Here is a 13,164-nt window from a genome sequence, read left to right on the forward strand (position 1 = left end):
GGGGGGCGGTATCCAGAGGTAGCCCCGCCCCCGTGCGCCTGCCCGCCACGCGTGCGCGCGGAGCAGGACGGGCGATTCACGCACCCAAAATGGCGGCCGCGATGGATGTGGATACCCCTAGCGGCACCAACAGCGGCGCCGGCAAGAAGCGCTTCGAAGTGAAGAAAGTGAGGCCTGCCGGCGCGCTCCTCCGGCTGGTCCCGGAGGAATGGGGAAGGGGGAGGCCGGGGCCGGCCTGGTGGTGGTGGGCGGGACGTGGGAAAGGGTGGCTTCCCTCACGGAGCCGGGCGCCGTGTTCCGCACCAGCGCGGCGGCAGGGGCGGGGTGGTGCCTGCGGGGAGTTTTGGCGTGCGTTCCGGCCAATGGCGGAGGCGGGTCGCTGCACGTGGAGCGAAGGCTGGCCAATCGGCGGTGCGGCTAACGTGGGCTGTGCGGGCGGGAGGAGGGAGGTCTGGGGGGCTGCCGCTGTCAGGGGCCTTCGCAGCTCGCTTCCCCCGGGCGCCGCCGCCGGCGGGGCCTGGCCGGGCTGGGCTAGGCTAGGCTGGGCTGGGAGCCCGGCCAGGCTGCGTTTGCGGGGGCCTGCGGGCGGCTCGGGCCGGGGAGCAGGGCCGGAGTGCTGCCTCCTCCTCAGGCCCGGCCGTTCTGGCCCAGCAGCCGAGCTGCCCCGTGTGCTGCGTGAGACGCCGTGTGCCAGTTCGCGTGTCTGAAATCAAGCCATAACAACGTGTTTGCACTCAGCGAATGCTCTGCTGTCAGCCTGGCTTTGTCTGCTTCCTCAGAACAGCCATAATACTGTTCTTCTGTCCAGTGCCACCAGTTCAGCCGTCAGCTGGACGGTGGTAGTAATTTTGTTACAGCAGGGTGCAGAGGCAGTAGGGAGGCTGTGTGGGTTTATACTACTGTAGAATTTGAGGAAAAATGACCCCTAGACCGAATATCAGTAAACATTTCAGGTGATTCCTGCTTGTAGGTATAGTTTGGTTTAAATGCAGCTGTCATCAGTGGTGATGGAAGCCCCTAGCTCTGTACGGGGCTGCAGGTCTGTGCAGAAGGAGGTGCTGGGGTGACGACTGACTGTTCTTTGGAAACAGGGACAGATATAATAGCACATGAGAGGAGCAGGATGCAGCAGCACCTTTTATGTGTCAGTGGCATTCCTCCTCAGCAAGGTGCCAAGGCATATTTGTTGAATGTATGGCTCTGTTACAGGTCTGTTGGTTATAAGAGTAGATTATGATGGGGCAGTAGATTAAGTACCTGAGAGTGTGGGAGTTGTAAGGATGCTGGAAACTTTTATCCTAGCTGCCTTGAAGTGTGGATGAAGTCCTTGAGAGATGAGTACTTCAGCTAGAAAGCTGGCAACGCTTGAATTTGGAAGATGGGGAGAAAAAATGAGATCCCTACCAACCCATTTCCTAAAGATCTAGTAGTATTGTGATGACTTTTCGTATCAGTATTAATAAAAAATTGAAGTGCTTATCAAAATTGGTACTGTTTATCAATACTTGGCAGTCTGCATTCCTCCTTCAGAATCCCAAGCTGAAGGGAAGCTATGGAAACATTGAGACTTAAAAGGCACACAGTAGAGAAGATTTACTGTAGTATAGTCAGTACAATCATATACTGGAAAAAATGGAAGGAAGCAAAATGTCTAGACTACTTAAGTAGTAAATGAAGATTATCCTTCTACCAATATGTTTTTAGATTGCTTTGAATATTGAAGGGAAGCCTATCAATTTCATAAATTTACAAAAGACCTGATTATGGGTTTTGTGGGGAGCAATAAAAAGGTGCTATGCTTTTCTGCATACCTTGTCTTAAAGTCATCATTTGTAACCAGTTTTCTAAAATTGCCATGGAAAATTGTAGCCGACCCTTCCCCTGAAGTAGCATGGGACAGATATTATTATTTATTTATTTATAATAAACAAAGTATTTGAAAGGTTAATTTGGTTGTACCTTAAAATTTTTATATTCCTGGTACTTCATTGCTTAGTGCCCTTTTTGCAGAGAAGATTGTTCAGGAGTCAGCAAAGTCATCTACCGCATTAGAGATGATTTTAGTTCTTGACCCCAGCTGCTCTGGGGGGGCGATTACTAGAAGAACTGCTGCAAATAATGGAAATTCTACTTAACAAAATGGCATCTGGATTGACCTTTCTCCAAGGCACTGTCCTTTTCATCAGAACTGAGAATGTGGCATGACCTGCATCCTTGCCTCTGGATCTTGAATAGACATGCAGGTGTTTGCATTTGCTTCACAAAAAGGGGGACTGTGGGAGTTACCTTATTTCTGAAGTTGGAAGGAGACTTTGGGTCTGGGAGGTATGTAAGAGGAATGTACCACTGCTTTCTAGTAACATGTACTCATGATAAAGAATGACTCTGGGTTTCTAAGACTAATTATTTTTAATATCTCAGCTTTTCAATTTCAAAAATGCAGGGGATCTTGAGCAATAACAAGGATTTCTGTGTGCTGTAAAATGAGTCAAAACTATGTTTTTCTTTTTCTCCCCCTCTCTCTAGTGGAATGCAGTAGCTCTGTGGGCGTGGGACATTGTGGTTGATAACTGTGCCATTTGCAGAAACCATATTATGGATCTATGTAAGTAAATGATGGGGAAGACAGTTGACAGTTTTGACTTGTACATGATGCACAGCTGAAATTTCCCCTGTTGAGAGTATAATTCAGGAAATGCAGTTTTCAGTTAGGAATGAAGTAGTCACAGTGCAAATGCTAAGCTCTATTTTATGTAATGCTGAAGTCTGATAATGTGTTTTTGTGATCTCTGTCACGATACTGTTTTTCCCTCACCCTTTTTTTGTAAAGAGTAGAATCACTTGGTACCACATCTGCAGACAAGATGATGTTGCTGAGTGTATTTTGGATGCAATAAAGAGGAAAAGTAATAAAGGGCTAGGAGGAACGGAAATTATTCAGGGTTGACAAGTATTGCTCACAAAGAGAGGTATTAGATTTTAGAGTTGGGGATGTTGCTGTGGATATCAACTTTTTGATGACAGTCATTAAGATGAAATCTTGTAACACTTTCTGTGTCTGGCCAGGAAAGGGTTGGACCAATGACTTCATTTCATTCCTCATTGTACAAAAACTACCTTGCATGAATAATTGAGTTCATGTTATAGTACGGGAAATTTTGTAGCCACCTAGAGAATTAATTGTTTGTTTACAAAGGGGAGTAATCAAATGCCTAAATGAAAAACAATGTATTGCTTGTATTGGTGTAATTTTTTGCCGTATAATCTTGATGGTTCAGTTAACAACTGTGCTTGCTATGTAGGAAAATAAAGTGATAATGGAATTAAGTATACAAATTTCTATCATGAAATCGGTGTGCATGCATGAAGTCATGGGTTTCGGTCCCTTAAAGGACTGGTAATGAGTACAAATCCATTTTTTTCTTCCTCAAAACAAGATACTGTTGGCACCGTAACTATTCATCTTGTTCAGTCATGAGGGACAGAAGACCTTTTAGTATACCCCAGGTAGAAAGTTGCCTTATTTGCTTGTGTTACTAAAATGTGAGGGCTGTGGAACCCCCAAAACAAGAGCAGGTTATGCAGTCACCCTTGTAACTACTGGTAATGGAAACTTACTGTCAATAAGCCTATATGAAAATAAAACACTTCAGAAAAATGAGATCTCAAGTTTATAGTAACTAGTGAGAGATGAACCTGATTTTACATCATATTTAAATACTAATTACAAAACTACTTTCAGAAGGCTGGTTTTGGTGGTTTTTTGTGGATTTTTTTTAGTAAAGAGAAGACACACTGTAACACACAGGGCTGAAAATGGTTTAAGCAAGTTCACTTCTCTGCTTTGGGATAGATATGTTTGTATTTTGAGCCATCCATGCCTCAGTTTATTCTTGGTTATTAGAAAGGGAATAACACTAAAGAGGAGCAAGTGAGAATATGAGTTATGAAATATGCTGAGGTCCTTTGATGTAAAGGTTTCCTTTTAAAGTACCTCTAGCCTGTACCATCTTGAAAAGTGGTTTCAAAAGGGGGTGGACACTGGACTACTATGATATATTAAAGAAGAAAGCACATCACTGACAGGTAAATGGAATTGTAAAGATTTGTTAGAACATAAGTTTCATTTATCAAATTCACAAATGTATAGAATAACTATATAAAATCCTGTAATTAAAGATAATTGTTCATGGGATACATTGTAAGAGAGTGGATGCTGTTGTGTTGCATTCTATGAATCTGCTTCAGAATTACTAGTGCCTCCCATGAGAGACCAGATACAGTCTCATATATTTGCTGTTTTTTATAAATAGCAATAGGACGTATGAGGATGAAGGAGGAGTGTGGATGAGCTGGAAGGAGAGTAGACAGATGTTATTTTCCAGTAGTGAATTTTGTGTGTCAGTTCTTAAAAAAAAAAAAAAAAAAAAAAATCCCACCAAAATGTGGGTGAGGTGGAGAGTATAGGTAGATTAGGAAAAACTGAAGGAAAAGAGTGTAGGTAACTTTTTTTCTTTTTTGAGTTGCTCAAGCATAACACATTATTAGGTTGGGTATGAGCAATGTTATGAAAAGCCTGGACTGCAAATGACAGACCAAAATTGACAGTATACAGAGTAGAAGGGGCTACCTAAATTGGTGTTCTGAGGTCAGTGTTGGCTCTGGATTTACTTGCTTCCTTGTTACAGATCATTAATGTTGTTAAACAACACTTTAATTAGATTCTCAAACATAAGATGTGAAGTGATGGGAAACTGAGGAAAAATTAATAGAATGTGCAGGGAAGAGCAACACAAGATTCAATTTGATGAAATGCAGGATTCAAATGTGTCTCTCCTAGTGATGAAGAAAAACCTTGAAAGGAAAAACATTAAAAGAGTGATAAGTAACATGCTAATGGAAGATTGTTAACATAAAGTCAGGCATCAGAGTTAAGATGTCAGTTCTCCTAATGCATGTGCATTATGACTTGTTATTAATGTGGTCAGAGGATTCTCCCTGCCCTATTCAGTGTACAGAAGGAATGAGTAGATTTTTAGTGGTTTGGTTTCATTCTTCTCTGGGAAGACCCAGGTCCTATTTAGATATTTCTTTAAAGGCGTGCTCTCTTGTGCTGTCATTGCAACATAGTAGGTTGGGGAGTGTTAACCAAACACTATGTTTAGTATAGTGGATTACCTTCTGGTCTAAAATGTGTAATGTAATATTGTACTAAGGTAACTGGTACAGTTTTGAACTGTGTAAAATGCGCCATCAAAATACTGTCCGCTTTCTTTAATAGTAAGATGCAAAGTACCATGTTTGATGTTCCAGCTTCACAAAAGTAGATATATTGCACAGAATCCGAGGAAGAATCTCAGGATGTTTAACAGGTTGAATGTTATTGGATTTATGAGGAAAAAAAAAAGAACAGAACTAAGTATATATAGCTTGCTAAGTCATAAGTAGGAGTGGAAGGTGGTAGCTGTGTACATATATTTTGGGAGTGTGATCCTAACAGGAAATAACGTCATGCTGGGGGGTTATAAGTAGAAGGAATCATATGATGAGATGATGGGGGTGAACTTAGGGTAAATATTTATTAAAATATGCAGATAATTCCTAAGAAACTGGAGAGAATTGCAAGGGGAAAATTCTGAAGTTCCTCTGAACTTTGAAAAACTAAATTGAAGAGCTCTTTCTGCATTTTGGGGGAATAGACTAGACTAGACAAGACTAGAATTTTTCAGTTGGAAGGAACCTACAACAATCATCTAGTCCAACTGCCTGACCATTTCAGGGCTGACCAAAAATTAAAGCATGTTGTTAAGGGCATTGTCCTCTTAAACACTGACAGGCTTGGGGCATCAAACGCCTCTCTAGGAAGCCTGCTGCAATGTTGGACCACTCTCTTGGTAAAGAAATCCTTCCTAATGTACAGTCTAAACCTCCCCTGGTGCAGCTTTGAACCAATCCCACGTATCCTATCACTGGATACCAGGGAGAAGAGCTCAGCACCTCCCTCTCCACTTCCCCTCTCAGCAATCTGTAGAGAGCAATGAGGTTGCCCCTCACACTCCTTTTCTCCAAACTAGACAAGCCCAAAGTCTTTAGCTGTTCCTCATAGGACAAGTAAGGAATATCCTCCAAGTTTATTATCTTGGTTATTTGTTTTTTCCGTCACTGTTTTCTGAGTGAATACATGATGTGTTGTGTTAGCCAAGATATGCATATTTATTTGTCTTCCCAGTAAGTCGATCCCTTCATGACATAGTTTTAGAAGGCAGCATGTCAAGAGAAAGGGGAACACATACAGTGGTTACCCTTGCTCAAGCAGAAGATGCTTTGAGGAGTTCTTATGATCAAATTTACCAGTGCAGTGGGCTGTTATGGTAGCTGTGAACAAAAGACAAGTACTTTATTTCTGTTATGTGTCATTATGGCCAGTTATTTCTTAGGTTGCTTTTCCTGTTAGGTAAATACACAGAAGATTTCTGCAATAGAACATGTATAGGAAGAGAGATGGTTCTTAACAGATGCCAAGATTTAGAAGCTGCCATTATATAATATGCATTTCTGTAACTCCCTGAGTTGAAATGCTTCCATTGCATCTTTCACAATTATTTACAGGTATTTCAGGTTTGAGCTGTATCTTTCTGCCCTCACCTCCAGATACTCTGTCAAAAGCAAGGCAACGGAAGAGTTGGTCGGTATTCCTCCAGTACCTGTTACTGTCTGACTCTTACCACTTCTTTTGGGTCAGCAGACAGCAAATAGCTTCTCTTTCTTTCAAGAGCCAGAATCATCAGCTGTAATTCTCTGGCATAGTTGGTTCTTTTTTTTATGTCTTTGTTGATACATTGTCCTTTTCTGAAATGAGGCAAGTAGGAGACCAAAAAGTGCTTCAGCTTTTGGGAGGCTCTTTTTTGGCAGCCAAAGGCAGCAGTGCCAGCAGTAGTCTCCAACCTGTTTGATGAGGGAGTTAAATCTCGGTGTCTTGTTGGAAGTGCCTTACATCACCACCAGACAACTCCTCCTCAGCTATTTCTGCAAAAGTTCATCTGTCCTTATAAGCTCTTGGGACTGTCGTGTTTTAGACTGTATTTGCTTGTCAGCGCATGTTTTAGTAACACTGCAATGAATTTCAATGCTGCTTTTCTTGCTTACCTAAACCACCTTTCTTCCCTCTCATTTCCCATCAAAATACAGAGTCCTTTAAAGCCTGGGAAAAAAAATACAAAAAATTGTATTGTGTTCCAAAGTATGCAGCTCACAGGTTAGGGCCATTTAGAGAAGTTAAAAAAACCCACAAAATGACCTCAAAGTGGGCTAGGTGGACTTCGGATCGAATATGCCTGATAACCTGTTTCCAGCAGGGAAAGAGAAGAAACAAGGTAAGTATCTTGCGTACTGGAATATTTTCCTTGCTTTCAGCAGAGACTTCCTGAGTTAAAGTTTGCTCTACCGTTGACTTTTATTCCTTCAAATGAATTTCCTCTCCTTTTCCTACTACTCATCTTCTCACCATTTTCTGTTACTGTACAGACTCACACCAAAATTGTTAAACTTAATATAATACGCCCCATGAAACTCAGCAAGACCATGAGTCTCTACTGCACTAACAGTAAAATTGTTGCTGCAATCTTTGGTGCCAAATTTTAAAACAAATGTCCAAAGTAATTGAAGCTCTTCAAGGTTCTTGAGCATCTTGCCCTTTCTTAATCAGATTTAGTTTTATTGCTGTATGTATTGAGGGCTTAAGGAACAAAGACATCAGATGTTTCAGATGCACAGGATTTTGTTCTCTTCTATAGGTAGGCCAGGGCTTTGGAATTCCTGCTGTGGTATATCTTGATGTAAAACATATAACAAAAACAATTTCATTCAGATCTTGCAGAACAGTTTTTACTGAGTTTCTTTAGACCTCAGTATTGTTTTGAGTAGTTCCTTGTGAACAAGGTTAACTGGTCTCCCTCATATCTCAGGAAAAATGTGCCCTTCTCTTGTTTTGTTCATTTCCACACCTGAAAGAGAGTGAAAAATGAAGAAAGGGATGAATGGCACAGAGCAAATAAAAATCACATTTTTCAACCAAACCTGTGGGGTTTAAAAATTTTTGAATCTTTAATTGGTGAATCAAATTCCTTTTCCTCTGAGCATATTTGGGCACAAAAACAGTGAACAGAGAATGGGAGGCTCATTCAGACATTTTCTTTGACAGGAAACAAAAAATCTGCAAAACAAGAAAGCAACAAGCCCATGTATTGAGTTCTAAGCTGATCATCTATTAGTGTGTCTTTTTAAATCATTTGGGCTTGACTTTTAAAGAAAGCATCCTTTAGCAGGAAGTAAACTGTTGGTTTCATAGGTTTGTGCTGCTGCAGACTGTGGAGGAGTTGGAAATACCTTCTTTTTTTTTTATCCTGAAGTTTTTACTTGAGCTGGAGCAGAAGTGAATTGTTCAAGCTCTAGAATGGATAACCAAGTTGCTGGATATATTTTCTCAGTGCTGTACTTGTTCTTTCCTCACTCTCTGTCAACTTCATCCATGCCGCCTGACGCAAAACCCCAAATCATAACCCAAACCTGTAAATAGTCTTTATCCTTTTTGGGATCATCCTAGGTACTCAGCTCCAAGGTATAGAACCTTTAAAATGTACATTTTTAAACTGTATTTCCTATTGTGTATTTTTGGGGTGTACTTACCTTTCACAAGACTACAGAAAAAACACAGGTAAACTCCAGCATATACATGAGCACATTAATAAGTATAACTGATGGTACATAATGTCTGACAAGACAGTGAATTTATATTTAGAGAAATCTGGGCAAGAAGTTTAAGTAACTGTACCTTCAACTGATCATCAAAAGACATCTCGTAAAACAAGAGAAAAAATTAAAAATATTTATCCTTAAAATTTGGAAAGCAGACACATGTTACCAACTACTGGTACGCAGCTCTGTGCTCTTGCCCTCTGGAACTTTGGAATACTGAAAAAGTAGAGGAAGGGGGAAAGCAGGATGAAGTATGTTTTGATCTGATACTTTTGGGAAAACAGTACACATTAAACCACAGCTTTTGGCACTTTCTGGTGTAACAAATGCAACAGAACAAAGAGCTCTTCCCCCCCACCCCCACTTGCTATTATGAAGAAATCTACCAGTTGATGTTGCATGTACATTTTCTACTCCTGCATATATGTGTTCAAACTTTGTTTTCACAGGCATAGAATGTCAAGCAAACCAAGCGTCAGCTACCTCTGAAGAATGCACAGTTGCATGGGGCGTCTGCAATGTAAGGAAACCTTTTATTGTAGAGCTTGTGTGGTGATGCTATGCCCTTTTTTCATGACTCAGGAGAAAACGAGTTCTATAAAATGTTTCAGGTAATCCAACAAAAAAGGCACCCTTTAAACACTATATTTTAGTAGAGCTTAGCAAGGAGAAAGAGAAGAAGGGAGGGAAAAAGAGTGAAAGTTGGAGAGGTGTAACACAGAAGACACAGGAGAGAAGAGAGGAAGATAGGCCCTTACACACCCCACCCCTTTTTTTTTTTAAAGAATAATAGATCTTTCATTCTGAGCATGATTTTCGTGATTGAGGTTTTGCCTAGGAGCTATGCCTTTTTTTTCCTGGTAAGAGGATTACTTGGATGTCAGTATGCTTGATTTGTCTTTCTGCAGGCTGATTCAAGGAGTCAATGTGTGGTAACTAGTTGATTTGCCTCCCATTTTGGAGGAAGATCAAATCTGTTCTAGTGTATAATCTCCAGCTCCTCAATTTGTTGCCATATGCATTCCTTCATACGTGGTCCCACTAGCATGTGAACTCAAATGTGCATACCTCTTAGCTAGCCTGGGCCTAAGCTGGAAGATAAAATTTTCCATAATGGAATAACTACCTGTTCCGCAGTCCTATCTTCATTATGCTGTGGGATCAAGTTACAGTGTGATAATGCTGGGACAAGATTATAAATGTTGTGATTCTGTTTGTAGAGGACAAGGGCAACTTTTTTAACCATGTCAGACTATGCTAGTTTTTGTGTGGAAGAGTTGCCACCAAGTAGAACCTTGTTTTTAAGTAGCTGTATGGGGTATGGAAAAGCGTGTCCTTATTAAACACAGAGATTTTTTTTCTTTCTGATTTTGCAAGTTCCTTTTTATTCAGGCTTCAGTTTGTCCAGAAGACTGGCAGAAAGCTTCAGCATGTATACATACGTATCATTCCTGCTATTCACTGTGAAATCCTCTTTCTTGTCTTTCTGATTATGCTTCATCTGCTCTGCCAATTTTAGCAGCTGCTAAACTCTGCGTTCTCTCCTCCATCAGAAGTCAGTCGGTTGCCACTGCATGCACTGTGGAACAGGCTCCCTGCTGCCCTGCCATTTCACTAATATTCCCTTCCTCTCTGAAAATGGGGATCAGTTCCTTGGTGTTTGCCAGTGAGCTGGCTGATTAGTCCTCCCCACCTTTGTCTGCAAACACTTACTACGCTCTTCTTACTGTGATGCTTTCAATGGTAATTTTCACATTGAGATACATCCATGTGTTCTGAAATTATGTGATCTGAACTTTCTCTTCCAGCATGCTTTCCACTTCCACTGCATCTCTCGCTGGCTCAAAACTCGCCAAGTATGTCCGCTGGACAACAGGGAATGGGAGTTCCAAAAGTACGTATCCTGCACAGATTTCAAGATGAAAAATGCAATTGTCCTTCTGTTAATAGAAATTATCAATGCCAGCTATGTGGGTAATCTCTCATTTCTGGATCTGAGGGCATAGTTGCTGTTGGGAAAGTTTTTTTCCTCCACCTTGCTGTATAAGGACCTTTTCTTAGCCACCTGATGCTGAATGAGCTCTGAAGAAAGCCCAAACAGCTGTGGAGTAAGGGGAAGTTGTTAAAAAGTAGTGATTTCTATTGACATTCTCTCTAAAGAATGGAGAGCAGAAAACATGTGGAATTCACTGAAAGTGAAGCCTCAGGTGAATACTGTACTGCCACATGAGGAATTTTGATTCAGAAAATGACCCAAATATAGCTGCTTGTGTTCCAAAGCATTTCTGCTGAGGTGCCAGGCATCTTATTGGCTCTCTTTGTATCTTGGTGATTTGGTTTATAACTAATAGGCTCAGAGATTAATAGAGCTGGTTTCTTAGCATGTGGAAATCAAATGTCCATGTAGCCATTGCTACCGCTCTGGCCCTTTTATTCATAATTTCTGTGTTCTTTGTTTTGGTTTGTGTTTTTCAAAGGACTGTTGTTAAAATAATAATAGGAGCTCCATGGATAAGTTTTTGAGGGGTGGTTGTATTTTGAGAGGTAATTGTACATAGAGAATAGGTATAGGAAGTTTACCTGTCACTTGCTTCATTCTATACCATTTATCCATTAATCTTTTCTTAACTGGATTTTCCCTCTCCCCACCTCCTTTAAAAAAAATTAATTCTAACCAGAGTCCAGATTAAAACAAAGCAAAACAGATATTATAACTCTTCAGGATTGTCTTTGGAACCTGGTTCACAATCGGTTGCACAAATAATTAAGATGTTTTAATGAAAACTGAGCCCTCATTGCCTGGCTAGTGACATAATATTGCATGGGCAGTATGATGAGAAATGGAAACATGAATTAATATCTTCTTGTAGGGGCTCAGTAATACGTCTGGGACTATGACGAGCTTTGCTCTTGTTTTCATGCAGAATGTATTTGAATTGGGACTCGGGGCAAAAGGTGATGATGCTGAGGGTCTCTTGCACATGATATTGTGGATGGCTTAGGCTCTTTTCTGACTAGTATCTGGATGGGCATTTGGGTGAAGTGAAATGTGGAGAACTTCCTAAGGTTTCCATACCATAGCATTTCACCTTCGTCTGGTTTACATGTTAATTACATCATGGTACAATGAGAATAAATCTGCCTAAATCAGCACGAGTGTAAAAGATAATTTTAAAAAAAGTATTAACATACTATATATTTGCAGGTATGGACACTAGAGAGATGGTCACCACGCTTGTTATGTCATCAGCCTCAGTTATTCTTGACATTATGTGTTTGTTTTAGCAACTTGAAAAATCAGTAATGTATACAATTCCTCTTTAACCTTCATTTCTCCCTGTTGTATACCATTGAATAAAAGCTTGCTGGAATTCCTGTTAAAGTTTTTTGCCTTCTGTTCAGGAGCACCAGTCAGTGAATGGGGGAGGAGAATTACCCACAGACTGGGGACTTAAGCTGGGCAGCTCTTAAGCTGAACGGCTGAAGCTGGGTAGCTCTTCCTGTCGCTGTGCCCAATTTTTGACTGTGAGTTTGGTCTCACGCAACTGAGAACCACGCCTCTGGCTCACTGAGGTCGGTGTTAAGTTCCATTGTGTAGTACAGTAGGTAGGTGTAGGGCTTGGCCTGGCTGAGCGTAATTTATGCAAATAGCATTTCATGTGGACATGCTTCCTTGCAGCTGAATTGAAATGATGATCTGTACAATTAGGGGTTGTGTCATTATTAGAAACTACTCTCTCTCACTTCTGGTCTTTAGTTTGACTAGACCAGATCTCCTTCAGAGGAAAATTTCACTAACTGTTCCCAGTTCCATCTTTTTAACTCAAGGGATGTTAATTGAATGTTACTTTTTATCAGTGCTCACAAAGAACTTTCATGTGTCAGGTGAAAGTAAACTCAGAAAATTCACGTGCTCAATTGGATAGAAAGCTAAAAGGAGGCGGTGTACGAACAAACTAGTTCTTGGTTGGTTTTCTGCTGGTATTTTCTCAGTTCAGGCTGAGCTGTAGTTCTTGCTGGCCAAAACTTCTACTCTGAAAACTACATAATGTTTTGTTTGGTGTCTCCTGTGCCAAACAGCCTGGTATCTGCCTCACTGCATCAAATGTTGGCCCCTGTGTTGACAGCCTCTGCAGACGCTGGGAGCTCAGACAAGGTCAAGAAATTGTTTCTGCTACAAGAGGCTGTGTCCCTTCATGTCAGCAGTGGTAGATACAGCAAATTTCTTTCATTGGCTGTTCGTGATGCCACCTTTGGATCAACACTTTTTTGCTAGATACTGAGGATGGGAAATTTGATAGCTGATGTTAAACATTAGTGTACTATAGCGATAAGGAATAAAGGTGGTCATTGACAACCAAAACCTGCAGGTTTTTTAGTAATTGCTGGGGCTTTCTCTAATCTGCAGCA

General features: G+C 41.0%; 1 protein-coding gene across 1 annotated transcript; it reads left to right on the forward strand.

Annotated features, from left to right (window-relative positions):
• Nucleotides 1-8: 8 nt before the first annotated feature.
• On the forward strand, nucleotides 9-12,136 carry RBX1 (ring-box 1). The gene is made up of 5 exons (XM_055712326.1): nucleotides 9-167; nucleotides 2,527-2,605; nucleotides 9,204-9,274; nucleotides 10,563-10,648; nucleotides 11,960-12,136. The coding sequence occupies exons 1-5, from the start codon at nucleotides 90-92 to the stop codon at nucleotides 11,970-11,972; spliced, it is 327 nt and encodes a 108-aa protein (XP_055568301.1). The 5' UTR covers nucleotides 9-89; the 3' UTR covers nucleotides 11,973-12,136.
• The last annotated feature ends 1,028 nt before the right edge of the window (nucleotides 12,137-13,164 follow it).

The sequence above is a fragment of the Falco cherrug genome, chromosome 5 (assembly GCF_023634085.1).
Source record: "Falco cherrug isolate bFalChe1 chromosome 5, bFalChe1.pri, whole genome shotgun sequence".
Classification (NCBI taxonomy): domain Eukaryota; kingdom Metazoa; phylum Chordata; class Aves; order Falconiformes; family Falconidae; genus Falco; species Falco cherrug.